Below are 25,549 nucleotides of genomic sequence, written 5' to 3' on the forward strand. Positions count from 1 at the left end.
CCACCGGGATTTGAACCTGTGTCCATGAGGTCCAACACAGGACCCTACAGTGGATGCACTAGTCCACTAAGCCAACAGACCAGGTGCTGGTTGTTGATTTATAATAAACACAAGCTGTAATGAGTGGCATGTACACTAAAACTGCATTTATGTTTGAAGAGGTTTCAATAGACGGTGAAATGAGTTTCCCCATCTATGTTCCTCATTTTTGCAAATCTGACCATGAAATTAGTTTCAGTTAGCAGTATGCTTAGCTCTCCCTTGTCGTGAAGTTTAAATGTGTTTATGGTTTGGGATCCCTTTTAGGTCTGCTCTAGACTCTACTTTGTAATTAATAAAAAGCATAAAATGCGTACAAGTATATACACACACACAGATTGGCTTTAGGCCTGCGCTCATCATCCATTGATCCGTTCAGCCGTCATTCACATTTTGCTTCCGCCCACCACAGCAAACAGTATAGCACAATATGTCAGCCCACCTTAGCCACTGGCTGTCTTGCACTGTGAGTGACTGCATGTTACATGATCACACTTTAATATCTACTTGAAAGAACTGCACTTCAGTGCCTTGGCTTTGTGATAATACTTTATTTTGACAATGCTTTTTCCTTTTGCATTCATTATCCTTTATTTTTTTGGCCATCCTTGTGTGTTTAAACTATGACTTAAGGTTGCAGTAAATCAAAGCCTATAGTACCACTTCTTTGCAACAATAAAAATCGTATTTTATAGTGATGTGCGTTTAAGCAAAAAAGGTTCCTATATCTGTTGCTAGTAGAATCTGTTCGCATAACATTTTTTAAAGTGTAAAAAGCTTATTGAAAGTATAAGGCAACCGTATTTAGGAAAAGCCATGTTTTCTATTCTTTCTTCTGTTTATTTTTGTGGCATGTCATTGCAATCAAAAGTAATACGAAAATTACTCATCACCATTTCCAAGGCAGCTCCTTAATGGCTTTGATAATGCTTATTTCTAGTTGTTATCTGTTTTTCATATTTTGGATGGGATGGATCTATCGTTTGTGGCTTCTTGGTTGTCTGCTTGGATTCCAAGTGTGTCTAAATCACTTTAAAATATAATTATCATCTTCTAAAAAGTACTGGTATAGGATTGGCTGAAGGATTACCAATGGGATAATATTTGCCTCTTCATCCCCTTCCTCACCCCAGTCTTCCAATAATGATCGTAAAGAGAAAGACTGGACTCACAGTGATGGAATTACGGGTACATAATATGACCACATAATCCCCACCCTGATGGAATTCCACAGGCTTCCCTTGCTGACCTGAACCTTCTGTAAAACTAGCTGCATCATTTACAAAGCTATTGTGACCTGCATCCCACTAACCAAGCTAATAAAGTCACCCTATCTTGTGTGGCTCTAGGCACACACTCATTCATGACACCATCAAGACTACAGGCACAGAAGTGCAAAAAAGAAAAATGCACGGGACAGACCTTCATCTGTGCACCCAGGATCTGGAACAACATCGCTGTATCCATCAGGAGTGCCACAATCCTCCTTTAGTTTGGGGAAAAACCTGACCTTTTTATGGAATGCCATGCCAGATGCATTAGCAGTCTATATTTTCTTGCATAACCCAAGTATTATCTTTGCTTTTGAGACTGTTCAGCACTCTGGTGCCTTTTGAGTGGGATCAGTCTATACAAATACATACGTATTAACACCTTGGGTGCTCATGACGAGGTCAGCTCGTCATGAGCTACGGCGCTTCTGTGCTCATGATGAGCTGAGCTCGTCATGACCGCGACCGTTCCGTGGAATGCTTGCACGCTGGGCTGATTCCCCTGCTGTGCTGAACGTTCCATGGGAATGGGTGTGGCCATGACGAGCTCGGCTCGTCATGAGCACCGGAGCGCCGTAGCTCATGACGAGCTGACCTCGTCATGAGCACCGGGGCGCTGTACGCGCGCCCCCCCCCCCCCAGCTCCCAGCACAGCGGGGGAAACAGCCCCGCATGGAAGGGGTTAAGTAATTTGAACATTTCAAATCACCCTGCCTTGATTGACTCTCCCCTTTTCTTGCTACAGGAAAGCACAATGGAGGAGGAAGACCTAAAGTCAGAGATACAGCAGCTCTCCTTCCAGCTTCCGGCTACAGTGATGGAGACGCCACACAGAGAGAGCATTGTCCACATCTCTTCCATGCCAGATAACACTTTCATAGGGATCGGCCAGGATGGACTGGTTTCAATTTGGAGTTTGGAGTTAAAATTGAAGAAAAGTCGACTTATTCTCGTAAGTTGAAAATAGGGTTGAGGAGCTCATCTCTGATCTGGCTTACATGTCGAAGTTTGTTGTCATTTATGTTTCCAATAAGGAAGAAAATAGGTGCATGACTAGTAAGTACTACCAGACTTTAGGCAGAAATACACTCTGGATCTGCTCTGGAGCAAACTGTTGATGAGAAATGTTTACCCATCAGCATCTCCCACCACACATCAATCCTGATTAGTAATTACAGACAATGATACAGAGTAGAGGACTCTGGTGGAAGCATTAGGGGCAAAGCTTCGGAAAGCTGCAGGGAGAGAAGAACAAAAAGGGGAACATGCAATATAGTGAATACAGTTGATCTCCATGGTGCAAAAAATGGTACAGCGCAAAACCATAGGATAGTAGGTAAAAAGATAGCTTGTTCCTAGAATCTCTTACCTACAGCTGAGTTGTTGAAAGTAGAGGTGTGTGAGCCTGTGGTACTTCGCTTCTGCAAATTTGTTGAAACAATTGGAAACAAGTTGAACATTTAAAGAATGTTGTTAAATTTGAAAGCTTTTTTAAGTTGTGGGAAAAAAAACGTTTTTGTGGGATGAATAGCAGCAACATTTTCTTTTCCTTAGCTTGGTACAGATAAAAAAAATTAAACATCTCTAATAGATTTTTGAATTATTTTTATTTACTTATGCTAACATAAAAACATGCTCACAAATAAGACTTTGGGTTGGAAAGTACCACATTGAATGCAAGAGAAACACCATATGGTGTATAAGACACGAAACACTGTAGGATGGATTAGAATCCAAACTACTCTACGGTAACAAGAACTGAAAATCTAGTATACAAAAAGGAACAATGTATAGAGTTTTTATAATGTGTCCTTGCAGAGAACAAGACAAGCAGCTGTATGTTGCATGCTTTTGTTGTTTAGGATCTATAATAGAATATTAATAAATTACAACATGCTACTTATCTCAGCACAAGAGCAGCGACTGCTTCTTCCAGACAGGAACATGTTACTCCTGGCCATCATTGGTTGTTGGTTCGTGCCAGTGTGATGTCTAAGGGCCTCATTTAGAGTTTGGCAGACAGGATGTCCCGTCAAAACTTGATGTATGTGTGTGCGTAAGTATGTATGTATGTATAGTATTTGCATAACGCAAACCTAGCCATAAGGCAGCCCAGCGCTGTACATAGTCAAAGGCAAGCTTAAAGTCAGCGAGTAGCAGTAGAGGAAGCTGAGTTGTGGATGGGTAATGCATTTCGATACAGTGTTCTTTAAAAAAGTGAGTCTTCAACTCCTTCCTAGATAGGAAGACAAAATGTCAAAAATGCAATTGGCTCTTGTAATACGGCGGATGAGATTCTGCCATGTTTTTGACAGAGTAACTTGTCTGGCAAAGTCTGAATAAGGCCCTAAATCACTAGCAATCATCTATAAAGACATTCATGGGCATAACTAGATCCACTTTTGGTGGTGACTAACTGTGGGGGTGGAGCCATCTTCAGAGTTGAATCAAAATTACTTGTGGGGACTCCCTTCACTCTTCTGGTAAAATACCATGATATGGAGTGTCATTATTCTCAATGATATGCAGGCAATAATGCCTTTTTAAGCGTGCTAGCAAGTATTGTTGATCTCAGCATAAGAAGGCTTAACAAGTCTTATAGTGGGTTCAGTGAGTGACACATTACTCCATTAATCCTTAAGGTGCAGCATTTCAGGTCCAACTCCGCTGGGCCATTGGCGGAAGAATTTCATCGACAGAGCCATTGGAGGCTCCGTCGACAGAATACTTAAAGTCTGCCCATCTTTATATAAGGCGGGTGGAGCAAGGGTTTGGCGAAAAGGATTCTCCGTCACGTTTGTGCCAGATTACCCTGACCACCAAACTCTAAATCAAGCCATTGGTATGTGAATAAACTATCTTACATTCAAGGGAAATAATACCTCTTGTCTGGGGTTTGTAACCCACAGAGGGCCTTATTCATAAAGATGACTTAAACTGTTCATTTATACTCTTGAGTCAGTTACTACCCTTTTGGCTGTTCGCAAAATCAGGGTGTACACTTTTTTTCAAAATTGTAACGTACATGTCTCCATCAAATTAAAAGGCTAAGGGGCTATTAATAAACTTGAGGGGTTATTCATAAAGGAAACGTCCAGTTTGAGTAATGTATTCTTTCACTTTTGAGTAACTTTGCTACTTTTGACTATTCACATCCGAGTTTAAAGTTACTCACAGTGTAAGATAAAGTTACTCACAGTGTAAGGGTACATTTCATGTGTAAATCACTCAACATTACAAGTTATCTCTGCGAATAGCCCCTAGAATGTTACATTCGGTATGCCATCATTCTAAATAGAACCTCTGAGTTTTAGCTGCCTCAAATATTAATTTTCCAGGATATGCATAAGCACTCAAAAAGGTCTGAAATAGTGCAAATATTTCAAAGATTTTGACTGTACAGGCACCCAGGAAGCACAGAAACTGAGCATGAAGTGTGAATATCCGAGGTGCCACAATAACATGGAATCAGTAACAAAACTTGCACTATACCCATACACTTTGGTATCTGTAGAATACTAAATAGTAATACAATTTATAAGAAACTATTTTGCAACATTATTTGTACTCTGCTTCAATGTATGTCAGTGGAAACTTTACAGATAGCATAATAAGTCTACCTCCGTGGAATTCATGTGAGGTTGGGCGTTTTCCCCTATGGTAAAAATTTCGAATTCCAGCAGGCCCGACCAACCTTACATCCACCTGTAGTAGATAACATGTATACCATTCAGGTTGGCAACTAAATATCTGTTCTTGATATTTTATTGTATGAGGTGTAGGAGCCATGGAACAAGAATGAGAAAATGCTCAGTACTAGCCTAATAGAAGAAACAATGATAAACTCATGAAATTGACTACCACCAAGAGTGATTGGGTTAAATCAAAGAAGAAAATACATTGAAAATGGTTCTGGAGGAGTAGTTATACTGTAAGGAAAATAGTGAGCTGCAAGTGAGAGGAATAGATAAACACAGCAATCCTAATCTCAAACTCATTTGAATTTCAGAGGTAGAGTACTGCCTCCTCTGAGCAGGAAACAAATACCGCAGTATAATAAATACCTGGTCTTGGCATTCTCCACTTCAAGAAGTGCCATTCCTGTTGGTTGTTCCCATGGTCATCTCTAACCTTGGTCATTATTTTCATTATCATCTGTCCTGTCACTGGTTAACGTCTACTGCTTTTTTCTCACCTCCTTTTCTGACATTTCCCCCTCAATGCTCATTCTCTCTTCTGGTCTTTTCCATCTTTTATGTCTTTCTCTGTCTACATTTTCTTTCCATCTTTCTCTTATTCTCTCTGTTTTGCACTCTTCTCTTTATCTCACCATGACACATTTGTCGTATGACATTATGGACACAAGATCATTCTCTCCAGTTGTTATTTTGCTGTTTTTTTTGGTCATGGATGGAGGAAGGTTGTCTAGGCCTATCCACATACTAGCATAAGATTCTCAAGCAAGTCATTGCTGAGGGTAGTCATAGTGCTACTTTGCACCCCCGCCTTCAAAAAAAAAATTTGAGTGCAATAGTGTGGATTTTATATTGCCACATTTGCAGCCCTGTGTCTTCAAAGACACATGTTACGGTTGGATTATCTCAGTGTTGGAGGATGGCACAGTACTGGGAAAATGAACTCCAGTGTTCTAGGGGAATGAACTCCAATGCATGTAAGTTAAAGTCCTTACTCTAAGGAGAGCTGGAGACAGGAACTTGAATTTGAAATCAACATATCTGATTTGAATAGAGAATGTGCTTATGGACTTAGTTACCTGTCCGATTTTCTCAGCCCAGGAGATGGACCCAAATGTGTTGTCAAAGATCCAAGAGAAAAATAGGGACAGGCTCTGGTTGCCCTGAAGTGCTAGTAGGGTCAGGGACGAAAGGGCTCAAACTGTGATGCTGGTGAAAATCCTTCCCCAGGGCACTGAGTGATGCTGGCTGATCCCAGGACAGCACATTAGCGATGCTGTGTCCTGCAGGGACACAGACTTCATAACTCCAATGTCTTGCACTGCTCCTCATACACCTAGGCTGTTCAGCTCTTTCCGGACAGGCTCTTTTCTGTGAGCTGTATTCCAACAACCCTCTTCAGCAATAGACAGTGTTCTCCTCTTTGAAAGGCTTCCAACAAGACTCTTGTTTCATACTCAGTCCACAGTCTGGCAGAGGGCGGTAGTCACGGAGACTCTAACCTTGAATCACGGTTCCTCCCAAATGTGCATCATATGTTAATAAGTGGTTAAGAGAGACGTGCAAAAACTTTAATATGGGGCAGACCCTCTACCCTCACTGAAGAAGACAGGCAAAAACACCTGTGCCTTCAACCAGAATCATACCGTCACTACAACCAATCTCACTAAGCTCAAATAGAAAGTGCTTTCTTGACTTTAGAGCAATGCTCTGGGGTCTACGTCTATGCAACATAGAAGTGCATCAGTGATCTTGATAGATTGCTTGGCTCACTGGGGGAAACAAAACAAATGGAGACTATAACAAGAAAAACAACAAGGGAAGCACACTCATCAGAGCCATGTGAGGGACTTCTTGTCCCAATCCCAACATGGACTTTCCATCTATAGAGACTTTAACAAAACACGTATGCTTATCAATGCCTCTTCTGTTCCAGAGTGGGCCCCAGAGGCCCATGTACTAGTGGTGTCAACCAGTTTCTTATGGTTGCCATATATTTCTTTTATACAGACCTCATGCACCTAGGTAAAAGTGGTGTCTCTTGATTTTCTTGAGACAGCATCTTCTGCTCCTGAGTGGACCCAACAGATACCTGATTTCTTAGCGTTGCTGTACCTCCACTATGCGGTGTGCCACTAACACTCATATAGGAAATGTGGCTCTTGATTAACTTGGGTCATACAATCTCCAACCCTGAGTGGATCCCATTAACCCATATTTGAGTGGGATCGCTTGACCTTCTTATGTAAGAGCATTTCTGCTCTTGAGTGCACCATGTTAAAATAGTGTCTTTTGATTTTCATTGGATCATCCCCTTCCTTAGCCTACGCTACAAACCTACATCTATTCACCAAGCACTGAAGGAGCAGCTCACACCTCAGTCACTGGGAGAAATAATTACGGTAAATATGATAACATAAGTGTAGGCAAATGCAACTATGTTTCCCACATCTTTCTGCTTCATGCCATGGTTACGCACAGCTAAACCTTTTGCACTGCATGTTTGGAGGAAGCCTTTAAACCTCACACACAGCCCCAAAATACTTCCATCATAAAACACACACTCCACCAGGCGCGCTTAACAACCTGAGTAGATGCATCTTCGAGTGCCTCAAAAGCACTTTGACATATCATTAGAGGTAGAAAAGTGGTATACAAATGCTATAATATAACATAATGCTTTACAAAGCCATTACCAAAGCAAATCCTGTAGATGTGGTTATTATCCAGTGAACATGATGTGTCACTGCACAATGAAACTGGTAGGAAACCCACTTCATTAACTATCTGGTACACCGGAACTGAGCCTAAACAAATGTACATTTATTCTAATGAGTGTATAATTGGATGAACTAAGCAAGATTCATTCTAACCAAGGCACACATTTTAAAGTTGAACATCTGCGTACTATGCACTACATAACTTTACTTATCATTAATACTCACTTAATGCAATGCTTCTATTAAGAGACAATTACAAAAAGGGGGTGGTGATGGACAGAGTATCTGAGTTAATCAGAACACTCCTACCCAGTCAACAGATCAGGGCTTGATCCATCACCGTTTTTTAGCTCACTGCACCATCCCAGTTCAGAACCTGGCTATATGCAAATTAGTCTGTCCCTGGCCCAGTGCATCATGGGAACAGGGCAGACCAAACTACCAAGCCAATTCTTCACTGGAAAGGAAACAAGCTTCCGGGGAACGGTTTCTGGCATTACAGCCGTCTTCGGCCCGGCTTGCTTGAATCCTGATGGTGCAATGAGCAAGGGACTCATGTCTGAGCATACCCTTCCACACTCATGGTGGCCAAAATAATTACAAAAAGGGGGTGGTGATGGACAGAGTATCTGAGTTAATCAGAACACTCCTACCCAGTCAACAAATCAGGGCTTGATCCATCACCGTTTTTTAGCTCACTGCACCATCCCAGTTCAGAACCTGGCTATATGCAAATTAGTCTGTCCCTGGCCCAGTGCATCATGGGAACAGGGCAGACCAAACTACCAAGCCAATTCTTCACTGGAAAGGAAACAAGCTTCCGGGGACCGGTTTCTGGCATTACAGCCGTCTTCGGCCCGGCTTGCTTGAATCCTGATGGTGCAATGAGCAAGGGACTCATGTCTGAGCATACCCTTCCACACTCATGGTGGCCAAAATAATTACAAAAAGGGGGTGGTGATGGACAGAGTATCTGAGTTAATCAGAACACTCCTACCCAGTCAACAGATCAGGGCTTGATCCATCACCGTTTTTTAGCTCACTGCACCATCCCAGTTCAGAACCTGGCTATATGCAAATTAGTCTGTCCCTGGCCCAGTGCATCATGGGAACAGGGCAGACCAAACTACCAAGCCAATTCTTCACTGGAAAGGAAACAAGCTTCCGGGGACCGGTTTCTGGCATTACAGCCGTCTTCGGCCCGGCTTGCTTGAATCCTGATGGTGCAATGAGCAAGGGACTCATGTCTGAGCATACCCTTCCACACTCATGGTGGCCAAAATAATTACAAAAAGGGGGTGGTGATGGACAGAGTATCTGAGTTAATCAGAACACTCCTACCCAGTCAACAGATCAGGGCTTGATCCATCACCGTTTTTTAGCTCACTGCACCATCCCAGTTCAGAACCTGGCTATATGCAAATTAGTCTGTCCCTGGCCCAGTGCATCATGGGAACAGGGCAGACCAAACTACCAAGCCAATTCTTCACTGGAAAGGAAACAAGCTTCCGGGGACCGGTTTCTGGCATTACAGCCGTCTTCGGCCCGGCTTGCTTGAATCCTGATGGTGCAATGAGCAAGGGACTCATGTCTGAACATACCCTTCCACACTCGTGGTGGCCAAAATAATTACAAAAAGGGGGTGGTGATGGACAGAGTATCTGAGTTAATCAGAACACTCCTACCCAGTCAACAGATCAGGGCTTGATCCATCACCGTTTTTTAGCTCACTGCACCATCCCAGTTCAGAACCTGGCTATATGCAAATTAGTCTGTCCCTGGCCCAGTGCATCATGGGAACAGGGCAGACCAAACTACCAAGCCAATTCTTCACTGGAAAGGAAACAAGCTTCCGGGGACCGGTTTCTGGCATTACAGCCGTCTTCGGCCCGGCTTGCTTGAATCCTGATGGTGCAATGAGCAAGGGACTCATGTCTGAGCATACCCTTCCACACTCGTGGTGGCCAAAATAATTACAAAAAGGGGGTGGTGATGGACAGATCGCTTGACCTTCTTATGTAAGAGCATTTCTGCTCTTGAGTGCACCATGTTAAAATAGTGTCTTTTGATTTTCATTGGGTCATCCCCTTCCTTAGCCTACGCTACAAACCTACATCTATTCACCAAGCACTGAAGGAGCAGCTCACACCTCAGTCACTGGGAGAAATAATTACGGTAAATATGATAACATAAGTGTAGGCAAATGCAACTATGTTTCCCACATCTTTCTGCTTCATGCCATGGTTACGCACAGCTAAACCTTTTCCACTGCATGTTTGGAGGAAGCCTTTAAACCTCACACACAGCCCCAAAATACTTCCATCATAAAACACACACTCCACCAGCCGCGCTTAACAACCTGAGTAGATGCATCTTCGAGTGCCTCAAAAGCACTTTGACATATCATTAGAGGTAGAAAAGTGGTATACAAATGCTATAATATAACATAATGCTTTACAAAGCCATTACCAAAGCAAATCCTGTAGATGTGGTTATTATCCAGTGAACATGATGTGTCACTGCACAATGAAACTGGTAGGAAACCCACTTCATTAACTATCTGGTACACCGGAACTGAGCCTAAACAAATGTACATTTATTCTAATGAGTGTATAATTGGATGAACTAAGCAAGATTCATTCTAACCAAGGCACACATTTTAAAGTTGAACATCTGCGTACTATGCACTACATAACTTTACTTATCATTAATACTCACTTAATGCAATGCTTCTATTAAGAGACAGGCATGGTGTAAGGGATATTGATGCAAGGGCCATTCTGGCAGCTTCCCGTTGCAATATGGGGTTCTTTGATGACTATTCCTGGTGGCGATAAGGCAGCTGTACATTACTCAGACCCCCCAGGATATAGCGGCATGGATTAGCAAATTTAGCGGCACAAATATGGAAATTTAGCGGCACAAATATGGAAATTTAGCAGCATTTTTGCAGCACTTTATTTTACTCATAATCATTCATTTTCAGCTTTAAAACAATGGAAACTGTTTAAGCAGAGTATTCCACTTTGAAATAGGCACTGATGTGATGTCATTTCCTGTGATGTATAGGGCAGCAATGTGATTCTTATATAAAAACAAAAAATGGAAAACCTTTAGTGTATGTTAAATGTTTGTGTTAAAGAAGTCAAACCCTTTGTAAGTGTTCTTGTTATTAAGCCTCTCTCTCACTGCTCTTTTGAACCAGTTCATAGTCATATATATAGAATGTCCCTCTATAGGCAAAAATACATGCTTTATTTAAGTGTGTACATGCTAAATATGTTATGTATAGGGAACTTCACCTAAAACATTACACACTGTAAAGAAAGAGAAACATACATCAAATTAAGAGTATGCATTAGGGATTATCTCTTTGTGCTGCAGAAGGAGGAACTAGCTCCTGTTGATTATAATTGGAATGGAATGAGTAACTTATATGATTTGCAAACCAAAGCCTTACCAGTTGGATGGAAAGCTACACGGCTTAGGAGGAGGAGCTACATGCACCCGAGCTGCAGGAGCTGCCAAAGCTACTGAAAACGCCAACCTCATGCAGCCCTGCCCCGTGCCTTGCTGCCCGTCCATCGCCGTTCACCGCTCACCCTTTCCAGGCTCCATTGAGTCGTGAGACGACAGGCAGCAGGCGTCTAGGCGACAATGGAGCCCGCCATATCAGACATATTCTGCTATCGCCCTCACACCTACGGACAGTGGTTCCAGTAAGGCCGGGTGTCGGCGGCGGTTTGCCGAGGCTGCAGCTCTGGGCGCAGCGGACTTAGGCCCCACAGCATTTGAGAGTGTCCCTGGTTGCGGATGCGGCCTGACCAGATTCAGGCGCGGCTTGCCACCAGGGTGTGCTCTCTCCGGCACTGTGCCTGCCCACGTGCCGATACTTGTCCTCCTTCCCTTTCTGCCAATGGGTCACACTGCCATCCTCCGTCTTTTTAAATGGGTACAGCTTTCTCCCTAGCCCATCATCTGCCACCCTCCACATTACAAACAGTGAAGAGTAAATCAAATCAAATCAAAACACACTTTATTCGATTAATAAAAATCATGAAAGTATACTATACAAATAAATAATGCCAGAATTACATCAATACAATAAAAACAATTTAAAAGCAACAGTGAAGAGTAACTGAGACCCTGAGAAATTGAGAAAGAGATGACCCACATCACTCCCCACCTCCTTCATTTTTGCAGGCACTTAAGTATAAATCGCTGCATTTTTACTAAAGTGCCGGTTTCGCATCAAACCGCGTAATCGCGAAATCCTGGAGGGGCTTATTACTTAAGGTGCATGTAAACTCATCATAGTTGAATACTCACAACATATAACATGACTTCATGCACTATTTAGGAAAGTTATAGCGCTATGCTTTTAAAATTTCTAAATCACTTTAAAATGCGTTTCAGTCCTTTTCACACTTTTTTCTTATATTGTATCCTGTAGCCATTGTAACACTAACTTTCATTAACAACGTTTTTGATGTAACAAAAGTACTGTATTTTAATTACATTTATATAATGCTTACTAAGTCTGATGAAGCATAAAGGGGCTTTATGGTGAGTTGCACAGTACTACCGGAAAGAGGTTAGTCTCTAGTACATTATTGCTTATTAGGTTTAGCCTTGTGTATTCAGGGAAATCATTTCATGCATTTTTGCCTGTTTCTTGGAGATAGTTTAAAGGGAATTACATGACAGTAGGGGCTTTGTGATGCCATGCAGGTTACTGAAGAGATGAACAGAGGGGCTGAAATGGAGTAGGAATTATTGGGTTTCAGAGTGAGGGGGGTTGTGATCTATTGAAAGGGGTGCACCTAACACCCTGTATTCTGTAAAGCAGATTTCACCTTTAAGCAGAAAGTTCAGGAACATCAGGGAGAACAGAAGACAATGAAGGCCTAACGGGCTATAACTGGGCTTAAGAGTCAGAGCAGGGACCACTAAAACCCTTAAGATCTGTTCTACCTTACCTAAGAATGAAAATAACCAATCTAGACGCACAGAAGGTGCTCAGTGCCTTTTCCTTTCCACAGAGAACTTGTATTGTATTGATAATAAAAGTGATATCTATATAGTTAACAATATTCTCCCCTGATTGTTTAGATACATTTGTAATCGGACCACTTTTAACCAATAGATTTGATGCTAGTATATTTGACCTTGTAATGTGAAAGGCTCAGTTGGCCACACCGGGATGAAAACCTTTGATATGCGGAAGACACACAGATCTCCATATCAGATGGGATAATCATCTGAGCAATCTTACTGACTGTCTTTCCTCACCTGTGTTTTCTTTGGCATGTCATGGTTGACAGATTCTGGGAAGAACAGAGTAGGGTGAAGCCTCTCCTCTCATCAGGTAGGAATCTTTGGTTCTATTTAGACACATGTGAAATATTACATTTGCGAGTCTCTGGTTGGCCACAGGAGTTTCTAGTAGTGTAGTTATGCTGTTTATCTTGTGTCACTGTAACCCTTTATAAAATATTGTTGCTATCTGTCTTGACTTTTCCTCTTTGCAAAACAGGATGAGAACCGACAGCACAACCGAAAGCTGAAATGGATTACCGATTGCACCTTGATGCCACACTACAATAAGTTACTCATCGGAACATGGTAAGCTTGTTGCAGAAGTTTCCAGCATTTGTAAATGCGGGGACTGGTTTACCCTTATTGTGCGTTGACGCAGGATGTGAGATCGGGTCATGATACAAACTGTGTATGGTAACATACTAAATGGAAATAATTTGGATATTGACTTGAAATACCTTACTGTAGGGTGCTTGAACGCTTTCCAAGTATCTGTGACATTTTGGGCATCTCCATGACACATAGAATAAATCATCTCGATCACAGTTGCATTCTAATTCCAATTTTCCTTCATAAAATCTGGAACTGTCTTGATGTTAGTAGTGCCCATGAATTACCTTGAAATACATTATTGTGGTGCTATGAACTCATTTAACATTGTTAATAGTAAACCAAATGCAATCTCAGTGTTTATCTGTGATTAGTTTACCCAAGCCATTTCCCATTTATATAATCAGATTTCATGCTGATTGCTGTCATTGGTGTATTAGTTGTGAGCAGTTTTGTAACATGAACATCCCCTATCTAGTAATTCGTCTCAGCTTCAGTAATTCTTTTCTAGTGGCGACACCACGAAATATTTTTCTAGAATATGGATAGTTTATTGAGACATGGATGCCTGTACTTGGTAGATTCTTAAAAGCGAGGCTTTTAGAATACATACTCTAATGATGCCCAGGTTGTTGCTGTCATAATAAAAAAGTACCTGTGACTATAGAGAACATGGGCCAGATGTAGGTAATTCTGAAATACCGAGTCCTTAATAGCGAATGTTACCGATTCGCTATTAAGAAGTCGGTATTTCTGATGTAGGTAATAATTCAGTAAAAATTACTGAATCTGTAAAAATCGGTAATATTTAGCGATTTTGTAAAAATTACTAAACAAAAATTACCGATTCCCCATTACCGAATCAGTATCACCGATTCCTTAATACATATTCGGTAATTAGCTAATTGGTATTTTTTTTAAACGGAAATTGTTGAATCAGCCAATCCTGTGCTTCCTCATGACCTCACAACCAGGAAGTGGCCACACCCATGCAGCTGCACTGATCCTAAAGCTGTTGGAGAGGCAGGGAGCACAGCAAACAACCCAGGAGCAACTTTACCAAGTTTTTGCTGACATCACAGCCAACATAAGGACAACCAGGAGAGGGAAAAGGAGGTAGCTGAACGCAAGAGGAAACACAAATGTAGTGAGAGGGAGCTGGAGGTCCTTATTGAGGAGGTTACTAAGGACCATGACAAACTGTTTGGTAAGAATTCCCTGCACAAGCCTGAATCTCAGAAGAGGCAGATATGGCTGGTCATCCAGGAAAGGATTAATGCCATGAGAGTAACTCAGCGCTCCATTGAAGAACTTACAAAAACACTGGTATGACCTCAGGAACGGTGCAAAGGAGAGGCTGGAAGAGCGACTGAAGAAAGCCAACCAGACAGGTGGAGGGAGAAACACAGCACCTGCACCAACTGCCCAGGATCTCCTGGTGGAGTCCACCCTCCAGCCAGAGAGTGTGAGTGGGATTGGGGATGCAGACAGCTCAGCCAGAGCTGGCAACAGGCAAGGTAAGATGCATGCACAGCATGCTGTGCCCCTCACTCCCTAACCCCAATTCCCAAACCCCAATTCCCAATGAGGCAGTATGTATCCCACTCCAGTAAATGTTTTACCACAAACCTGCAATGCGTTATGGGAGATGTAGTCAGAAGAAACACATATCATAACAGTCAAGTATACTGAACCCAAAGGCATGTGACACACATCAGCAATTAGTAAGCTGAGGACAGTCAGTTTGATTGGTAGTCATGAAATTTATTAGTAGGCAATTGCTGCCAGACAAGTGAGCAAATGTACATTCTGTCTCCACAGGCGAGCCATTGCGCAGGGCTGCAGAAGGGGACACAGGAAAGGCACTCAGGAGAGAGAAAACACAGTAGGAGGAGGTCTTGTCACCTGCAGAACACACCACACCACCATCAGCACCACCACCATCACCAACACCACCATCACCAGCATCACCACCGCCACCATCACCGCCACCACCACCGAGAGCCAGGAGGCCTACTGTGGCTAGCCTCCAGCAGATGGAGGTGTCCGAGGAGGGCAGCATGGGAGGCCATCAGTCCACGGTGGCAAAGGATGCCAACAGTGCAGGCACACCATCCCCCATTGAGCGAGCCCACACAGGTGCCAGACGCTGCAGAGCAAGGACAGCCAGTCCAGTTTCACAGGGCGAGGATCAAAGTGTATTTGCCGTCTTGAGGGGAACATGCTCAAGGTGCAGCGCCTGCAAGGCAAAGCAATAAGATCAGTCCAACGGCAGATGGTACTCATGAATAGACACATGCTGCAAATCGAGAAGTGCATCAGCAGCATGAACAATACTGTGACTGAGGGCATGAGGGACATGTCCAAGGCAGTGAGGCTGCTGTGCAGCAAAATGGATGAGGACCGTTTGGCGAGGCGCAGGGAGAGGCAGAAACTTGACAACTACACTAAGGCTGTGAATCGCCTCTCCACTGCCACCTCTCTTCTCTGCAGGTGCTCGGTGGCCATGCAGGAGGAGATGGCCCACTGCAGCTGTGACGTGGCAAGGGGGCTGGTCATAGTGACCAGTGCACTGGAAGCGCTACAGACAAAACAGATAGCCACTACAGGTGCAGGTGATGGGGGTGATAATGAAGAGGCAACTAGCCGCAGTAGCATCACGCCCCCTATAACCGAGTCCAGGAGACGCAGCGAACGGCACAGTGCTGCCACCGGACAGACTGCCAGTGAGGACAGTGTGCCCAGGGAAAGCAGCAGTGCTGCGCGTGGGCGCAGGAAGTAATGCCAGCCATCACATGGTATTGCAAAATGGGTGATGTAACCCATTTCGCCTTTGTAATCTGCATTGCATATTGGCCTGGCATGTTAAGCCCTTCATGTTGTGGCAGTGTGCTATGCTAATAAAACACCATCACACAATTACGGTAACTGGCTGTGTCTCCTTACTTACTCAGAAATAGTTGCATGTGATCTCAGCCCGTCTGTGTCTCCCATCTGGTGCTGCTGCTACACCTACTGTGCTGTACTCTGCCTGTGGACAATCCTCACCCTCGTCCTCGGAGTAGTTAGTTTCACTACTGTTCCTTTCTCTGTGGCAAGGTTATGCAGCATGGCACATGTTGCTATTATTTTCCTGCAGATGATGGGGCAGTACTGACGTGCACCTCCACTTTTGTGGAGGCAGCTGAACCTGCTTTTTAAGAGTCCAAATGTGTGCTCCATAATGCTGCGTGTAGATCTATGTGCCACATTGTATCTTCTCTCACTTGGGGTGGATGAGTTGAGGTGTGAAGTCAGGATAAATGCCCACACGGCATATGCGCTACCACCTGAGTGAGAAAGGAAGAGCTATTAATAACAGTCACCAACACATTCATCCAAGGTGTTTAGAGGGAAAGACAACAGTGGAAGATTCCCAAAAGAACAGCAACTAGTCAAAGATTCCCCAAGAAAGATTTTTCTTTTGGGCCCACCCTCTAGTACATGGGGCAGTATGTGTGCACACTCCAAAACACCCACTGTTACAGTGTAGGTTCAAAACATGAACTATGAAAGGATTTGAAAAAGGTCAAGGTGCACCACTTAAGCGTATTTAGAAAATATTATCTCTAATAGGGTAAACAGCAATGATCACATCAGCTATTTCTTGTATTCTTGAAAGTTCTTTATTCAGTTCAGTTGAAAAAAACTATACACAGGATCTACAGCCGACGCGTTTCGTCCTCAAGGGACTTCTTCAGGGCAAAAAAGTCACTAACGATGATGTCCTTGGATCTTCTCCTGTTGTTAAAAGATGCGTAAGTATATCCGTAGAATTGTATTGTGGTACAAATGGCATCACGTTTTTCAGACAATTGTCCGTAAAGGGTTCTGTTCCGGCAAATCAATTGAAAGGCGGTATATGTCTATTCTTATTCGATTTCAACCAAATCACACCCGTAATAAGAGGTCTTTCAATATTATACATTCAAGCCACATCCAAAATGAGGATCATAATCCAATAGTAGTGAAACCAGGGTAGAAAAGGTAGAGGGGAACTCCCGTCTGTCGTCTACTGATATTTTCTTATTGTTGGAGGTATATATAATGGTCCTATTGCCTAGAAACTCTTAGTAAAGTGAGCTGCAGCATCCCCTGGTTCCTGCGTGGCCCGATGAAGAAACTTGCAAAACAACGTCCTCCTCCGTCAAGTACCGGCACTTGACGGAGGAGGACGTTGTTTTGCAAGTTTCTTCATCGGGCCAAGAAATAGCTGATGTGATCATTGCTATTTACCCTATTAGAGATAATATTTTCTAAATACGCTTAAGTGGTGCACCTTGACCTTTTTCAAATACATTCATCCAAGGTATACATCAGGGTGTGTCACATTGATTTATCTAGCAGGTATCCTTCTCCAAATTCGCCCCCAGCCAGATGTGTGTAGATCCCACTGTTCCTGAATATGTAGGCGTCATGGGTACTCCCTGGAAATTTGGCTACAATGTCAGTGATGATGTGGTCCACATCGCATATTACCTGCACGTTGATGGAATGTGTAGATTTGCGGTTCTGATATATGTACTCTGTAGCTGCAGGTGGGCAGATTGGTTTATGTGTCCCATCAATGCACCCTGTTACATGTGGGAACTGTGCCTTTTGGTAAAAATCCATCTTGGTTTTCTGCAGTTCCGCCTGTGTGCTGGGGAAGCGTATGTAGTGATGCATTCTGTGCATCATGCCATCCAGTGAAAGTGTTGAAAAAACGGGAGAGGCAACTCTGTGACACACCACCTGCCACAGCTATCACCCCCTGGTAACTACCTGATGCAAGTAGGTGCAGGCTACAGAGCACCTGAACGTGTGTTGGTATAGGGTGCGCCCTTGGTGTTTGATGCTCCAGGAGTGGGTGCAGGCCCCGTATCAGGTCTAGAATGGTTTGGGGGTCTAGCCTGTACCTCTCATGGATTTTTGCCTCATTCAGTTGGAACAGTGTAACGTGCAGTCTGTACACAAGCTCCTCCCATCTCCAGATCCTCAGTCCTGCTGCTTGCATACGTAGCCGCCTTGCAATGACGTAGAGGGCCGCCATTGTGTTCACACTGTTTCATTTTGGGGCTGTTTAAATGCAGTGCACCTGATTACCACCTGCTTTGAGTCAGTGGTATTTAGCGACTTCTGAATACCGAAAAATGGGAAAATATGTATTACCGAATTTTGGTACATCGATTTGCGAGATTTTAAGGATTTCTTATTTAGCGATTCGATATTTGGGGTTTTCGGTGTCTGCTAATCGCAAATTAAGGAATTGGTAACTGGTTTCCCTTATTTTTACCGATTACTTATTTGCGATGGCATTTGGTGTAACCTACATTGTACATGGCTAAATACCGGTTGGTAATGCAGAAATTCTGGGAATGTGTGCATTTCCGACCGATATTTAGCCACCTACATCTGGCCCATGGTTGCCAAAATCAAGCTGTAAAACAGGATATAGTGGTATGAGACACTAATGCAGAGGAAGAGGAGAGTGTTGAGAAAAAACACAGAATAAATGACACCTCAGCTACAAGAATGCTTATTGCACCACCAACTCCACAGGAGATGTTCTTAAACTGACAAGGGGGCTGCTAAAGTTGACATATCAAACTCACCTATAGAGCCTAGTGAAAAGGGAAATGTGGTCATCATATCAACGCTGAAGTACACAATCAAATCCAGCTTCTAAACACAATGCAGAATACTACTACTACTACTACTACTGCTACTAATAATAATAATAGTAGTAGCAGTAGTAGTAGTAGTAAAAATTAAAACAACAACAGTAACTTATGAAGGAAATGCAATGTCAAATTAGTCACATACTACTGTCTTCGCAATTCAAGCATTGGGTTAAAGTGCAAGCCTAAAAGAATGACCAGAGCCACAGCCAAATGGTTGTAGCAATGGAAGAAAATTAGGCCCGCAAGGAGGCTGAAAAGACTCATAATGAAGCAGTGCAGGTTTCAATAGTAGTATGTGGCTAGGAAAGTGCTATGTTAGTATGAACTACTCATGCTCTGGTCAGCAAAATTTATTATAAAGATAAAATGTATTCTAAAGATAGGAAGTCTACCTTAGCTACGTCTTTATCTCTGCAACAAGTTGCTGCTCCACCTGACCCTGCTCCCCGATGATGTACGCAGACTTTATCTGCTTTTCAGCAGAGCCAATGTGCTTAAAAAAGTATTTTCTTTCATTTTTTTGTTTTTTATTGCTATATTATTATATTAAGCACATTGATAAGAAATGTAGATGCATATTCTAAATATACTTAAAATATACATTGAAATTCATAATATTTGATGCTTGATTGCAAAAATTAAAATTATAAATGGATCTGGGTAATACCGTGTTTGAATAATCAACCAAAATAATCGAGGACAAATTATTATCTTAATAAAACTTGTGCAAAGTTTATATGCTTTGTATGCTTTAGAGCAGGGGCACCCATTGTTCTAAATGTTAACAACGTCATACAAAACATGCATCAAATGCTTCACTTCCTCTATTTGTTCTTCTTCCTGCACTAACCACAATCTTTCACCAGCTTTGGTGCACTTTGGATTGTTGTCCTCATCCATAGACATCTACGGGTTACACTTTTTGCTACACCATGAAACATGCACCGCATCACATTAGTCGACCTCGAAGCAGGGACGCTCAACATCCTGTGATTCTAGGCAAATCCCTTAATCTCCCTGTGTCTAGCAAAATGAATGTGTCCATCTGTAACGCAACTGGTGCTCATGTAAAGCCCTCTGATACTTTCTGGTTGAGTTCAGACTATATAAAACTCTCCAAAAAGACAAGACAGCACAGAAATCTATTTTTCAACAAGCTAAAAGTTAGCTTGATAGTGTTTCACATATTAATATGGGCTTGGTTATACTTGTTGTTCACCCTGGTAAATTGGTGTAGAATTGAAGTCAACACCCATTGCTTCAATGGATATGCACTGTGCTCTGCATTAAAGAGAAAAGCAACTTACACCAGTGTCAAATTAAAAAATAGTGGAAACTATTATGCAATAATAAATATGTGAACACATTTACCTTCACACAATTCGTTTTTTCAAGTTACAACAAACACTAGTAAACCCAACAGTTCTTGCTTTTTGATATGGAAAGAATTTGGTAATAGTTGGACACCCTTGTGTGTGTTGCCCCCAGCTAATATAGATAGAATATTCCATAATGGAGCAACATTTTTGGCTACACCACTTTGGAGAATGGGAGTCGGACCCTTTTCTTAAGAGACTAAATCAGCAGGGTTAAGATCTACCCTCAAAGAAGAGGATTCAGAAGAGGAGGTTTGTATCATAAGTGGTCAATTTACAAGGCTTGCACAGCAACATATTACACCAGGCCTAAAGAAATCATGCAAATGCTACTAGACCCGTGGGTCTCATAATTTACTTGTTTTACTCGTCCTAAGAGTAATGCTCTAATCCCTTTTATAGAAGCAACCCTTTTTTCTTCGAGCAATACAAAACAGTGTTGTATGTGCAGCACCTTATGTCTCAGAAACTTCTGTGCTTATAAACAAGCACTGTCAAAGCCCAAACTCCTCGCCTTTATAATGCAAGTGCGACGCTATTGGCTTTGCCAATGCTTGTTTGTAAAGGACTGTTTAAAAAAAGTAAAATAAAAAACATTTCCAATACTGGAGGAAAAGCAAACATACCTCAAGATATGTCAAACCATACATTGAATTCGATATATTAAATGTCATGGTTTATTTTTCAAATAACTTTGACTCAGGAGTTTGGGAATTATCACAACACTCAGCTAATAGCCAACCCCTTTATGCATAATAGGTGCAAACCTTGCACATGTAACATCATTTATGGTGTAACATATTGCATATTGCTTTATCCTTAAAAAAGGCCTGTCCTTTAGGTTCTTGTTAGTTTTGAGTTCTGACATCAGAGCGTTTTTAATGATAAAAAAAAGACCGTAGTTGCTACGAATAATTTATATAGGCATTATGTACACTTAATCCCACCGCAAACACTGGCAGCTCACAGCTTTCTTCCCTCAACTGCTAGAGGGCAGATGTCAAATGACTGTTTGCGAACAGCTGTGCTGGCTAGCTACAATTTTCAGATACTGAAATCACCTCTACAAAAACAAGCATTTGCAATGCAATAGGTCTCGCATTTATGCAGTTTGAGCTATTGGCATTGTAAATGACAATACCCTTTATTTATGTTTTGGTTTTCAAAACATAAATACAAGGCATTGTCATTTACAATGCCAATTGCTTAAACCCGCGTAAATGCGAGACCTATTGCATTGCAAATGCTTGTTATTTGCAGTCTCTCACTCTGTTAGACGGGAAACATCATTTTCAACGAAGGCATTACTACGCGAGACGTTTACTACGAGGCACTTACCACGCAAACGTCTTTACCACGCGTATGCCTTCAACAATCGTCTTTACCACGAAAGAAACGTCCCGGTCAACAATCCTACGTTCTGCGTGTATTAAAAAGAAAAGTCCTTTTTTTATTTTGATAGGTGTTTTCATGCATAAATTAAATACGTGATAAGTAGTGAAGGGGTGGGTGTAAAAATAAAAAATTAAAAAAGGGGGGCTGGGGGGGTCTCCCCCCCAAAAAAAATCAAATAAAAAACATTTAAAAAAGGGGGGCTGGGGGGGGTCTCCCCCCCAAACAAATATGAAAAATCATTAATGATTCTACATTATAAAACAATTATAATAGATAAATGAATGTGTAAATAAAACGTGTATTACTAATTAACAAATGATGTTATTTGTCGAAATATTCAGCCATCTTGCTTGAGGGTCAGTGAAAGTGAAAAAAGACAAACAATGTCACTAGTGAAGACGTATTTTTTTTTGCCTATCAGTTTCATTATGTTTATTTAAGGGTTTTTTGGGCATAATCGACGCTGGATGAATACTCACGTATTTATGCGTGGTAAAATGCTGCGTTCTATTTTTCACCGTGGTAAAGACTCTAGCGATGTAAAATACGCGTGGTAAAGCCATGCGTTGTATTTGATATCGTGGTATCGTCATATATTCCTGTTAGACACTTGCCCACTTTTTTTCCTGGTATATTTCCAAAATTCTCAATCTGCAAGGCTCACAGGACATCTCTTTCCTCGTCAGAATTTCCTTTCACTCTCTCCTTCTGTATTTACTTATTTTCATGTTCTCCAGTTCACCATCTCCAATTCCCAAACAGGACCCGCTCACTTGTGCGCAAGCTCTGTCTTTTACTTATCCTTTGGTGCTGCCATTTGCGACAGGTTTAGGCCTCCTTTGTACACTTTCTCACAAATGCAGTTGACGCATATGAGACTACTGCTATGTGCGCTCGGCAGAGAGGCCAAGGATTGGATGTACACCTTTATGACCCAATGACAGACTCTCGCACTACAAATATTTTCAATATTGCGAGGTCTGAGACCTGGCAGACCCCAGCCAACTTTAAGCCCCACTGTAAAGGCATAACTCAGAATCACGACTAGGCAGCTTTGGTCGCCAAAATTAGCATTTACCAATTCTGGCATTCAACAGCGCCAACTGAGACTTCTGAAAAAATCTTTGGTTTTCCGCACCTTTTTTGTATATTTAAAGATTAAGTAAAGCAGGCTGCAGCTGATTGGTGAACCGCCATCAACGCTCATGCTCAAATGACTTGTTTGTGGATCAGCGCATGCATGCCTTAAACCTGTACCACGTGTGGCCCCCAAAGCCTGCTAGAGAGCCTCTGTGACATTATGTCCAGTGCTGTTCACTCGTTCCAAATCAAGTAAATTAAATAGGAGCCTGGCTCCTAGCCGGCGCTAAAAGTAATTGAATCTGTGCAATGAGGACAAGGAAGGAGTGAATTCCTCAACATCCTTCCCTTGGACCCGAGGCTCTGGCAGGCGCGTGACACCGCCGCGCGCGCAGGAGCTTACTGGAGACAATGACTTACGTCCTGACGGGCGGCTTCTTATTTAACTGCCAGTATTGGATTTTTGCGGTATCTGTCTATCTATAACTAGTGCATTATGACCATTAATGGACTTTTGAGACCAGATTGATTTTTCATTAATTTGGTAAAAATCTTTTTCCTCTTCCACATAATTCTGTCTTAAAATGCTGCCACTGACGGCTCGATAAGTCCCTTGTCACTCGGTGCAATTTGTTAAAAAGATTTTTAAAAAAAGGTAATTGATGTCATCTGTAACTTGTTCCAATATTGTAACTGCATTAACAAGTTCTGCGTTCACAACGGTAGAACATCCGCCTTGTGGGCTCCTTGCAACCGAGTTTGTACATAAATGTTCGCCAGGACTGATGAAGTACTAAACAAGAAGACAGGCAGGGAAAAGGATCACCTGGGACAGGGAAAAGACAGACCAGAAGACGGACAGGAAAACATACGGAAAGGGCAGAAGTGGAGCATGGCTGACACTGAAAAGGCGTGCAGATGGGGAGAGAGCACAGAGGAAGGCAGGACGTGGGGCAAGAGGAGAACCCAAAAGAGAGGGATAGAAACAAAAAACTAGAATCCTCCCAGGCAGCAGGACATACAGCCAGTGATTACCTGCTCATTAACTCTTAACAAAAGACGTGCGCGTGCACTGCCGAAAATGAAACTGTCGTGGGGCGGGACTTCCGTCTTCTGTGGGAAGCCCGCACCCACGGAGTGGCTGGCCAGAGGAGCAGTGGTGACGCGGGGCTCCCATGCCAGAGGGAGAGCCCCACGGAAGCTGCAGAAGTCCTGAATGGCGCCTATGCGGTGAGTGGGGCTTACTTGTACTGGGGGGGGGTGGAGGCGGGGGGGTATGTCTCTGTGCGCTCATGTGTGTGTGTGTGTGTGTGCGGCAGGGGGGGTGTGTCTTTGTATGTGTGCGTGCGTGTATGTGCGCTCGCGGGTGTGTGGTGTGTGTGTCTCTGTGTGTGCGCATGCGAAAGCAGGGGGGGGTGTGGCTGTGTGCGTTGGAGGCTTTCAAGGGAGACAGGAGATGGTGAACGCGCGCGCGACCTGATCCGATTCAGGCATGCTGCGCGTGCCCATCTCTTGTCTCCTTGTAAGCAGAGCCGCCGACAATAGGTCTCTCGCTGCCGCTGCGACAGGGCTTTGCCCTGCGTCGCAGGTGCGAGACCTAAAAAGGAAAATGCTTGCAAGTGGCAGCACTGAAACTGCTTTTGAAATCACCTTGCTTTGTGTGCCAAGTCACGGCCACTGGACAACCCCCAAGAATGCTCTTCACGTGTCTAGTTAATAAGCCTGGTCAGGAAAAAACACATGTTGTCTTTTTGCTTTTCCTTTACATAAACCGTTCTGCAGAAACTGATTTACATGCTGTTATGGAATGTTAATTTGTTTCTAAATTGTACCTACTTGGTGTTCTAAGCTCTAATGTATTTTAAACTGCATCACTTGAAATATTACATTTTACATAACTAATGCTCCTCTCTTTCACCTCTTGCTCTGTCTAAAATGGTTAGAAACTGCATATATTTGAGTGGTTTTGCATAATAAAACATTTTTTTACATTTCTTATGTTGAGCATGATTATGTGTGAACAGTGTTTAAGAAGTCACATAGTCGAAAACATACAATAGCTATAACTTGAAGATACTACAAGCCATTGGAGGCTATTGTGCAGTTATCCTTCTATGTTAATGAATGGCCACAAACTCAGACATTAGCGGGCAGTCCCAAACTCCGATCTGACCTTTCCCACCCCGGAAATGGTCGAAGATTTACTCAATGGCTGGAGTAACTTTCCTTCGAAGTCTGGAAAGGGAAAGGTTCACCACCAGATTTAGTGGGAGGGTCATCTGAAGAGTCAAAAAAAGTGTGTATTTTATTTGCACAGCGGGCTCTATTCTCCATGTGCTTACATCTGCAGATTTGAGATAAAGATTTCAGCACAGGGGGATAGGCGCCCTTGGATATGTTGCATTTTCACCAGGAAACTGGTGCCTGACGTAGCTTTTCAGGTCTATTAATACAAATAAATATGAAGTGCAAGAAATAGTAGATCTGCACCCACATGTAAGTTTTAAGAGTACGGAGTCTTTGTGTTGATTCAGAAACATTGGTATATTAGGGCCTCATGGCCAGATAACAGATGTTTTATGGGATGCTACAGAAGTACGTCTGCAGAGCTGAGGGGATTTG

The 25,549-nt window shown here is 42.7% G+C and overlaps 1 protein-coding gene across 1 annotated transcript in view; it reads left to right on the forward strand.

Annotated features, from left to right (window-relative positions):
• Positions 1 to 2,064: 2,064 nt before the first annotated feature.
• Positions 2,065 to 25,549, forward strand: part of LOC144819969 (cilia- and flagella-associated protein 337-like) — a 235,564-nt gene continuing 212,079 nt past the window's right edge. The window contains exons 1-2 of the mRNA XM_078677647.1: positions 2,065 to 2,262; positions 13,262 to 13,350. Coding sequence (XP_078533773.1) covers positions 2,065 to 2,262; positions 13,262 to 13,350 — 287 coding nt within the window. The remainder of the gene's footprint in view (positions 2,263 to 13,261; positions 13,351 to 25,549) is intronic.

This window comes from Lissotriton helveticus, chromosome 2_1, assembly GCF_964261635.1.
Source record: "Lissotriton helveticus chromosome 2_1, aLisHel1.1, whole genome shotgun sequence".
Classification (NCBI taxonomy): Eukaryota; Metazoa; Chordata; class Amphibia; order Caudata; family Salamandridae; genus Lissotriton; species Lissotriton helveticus.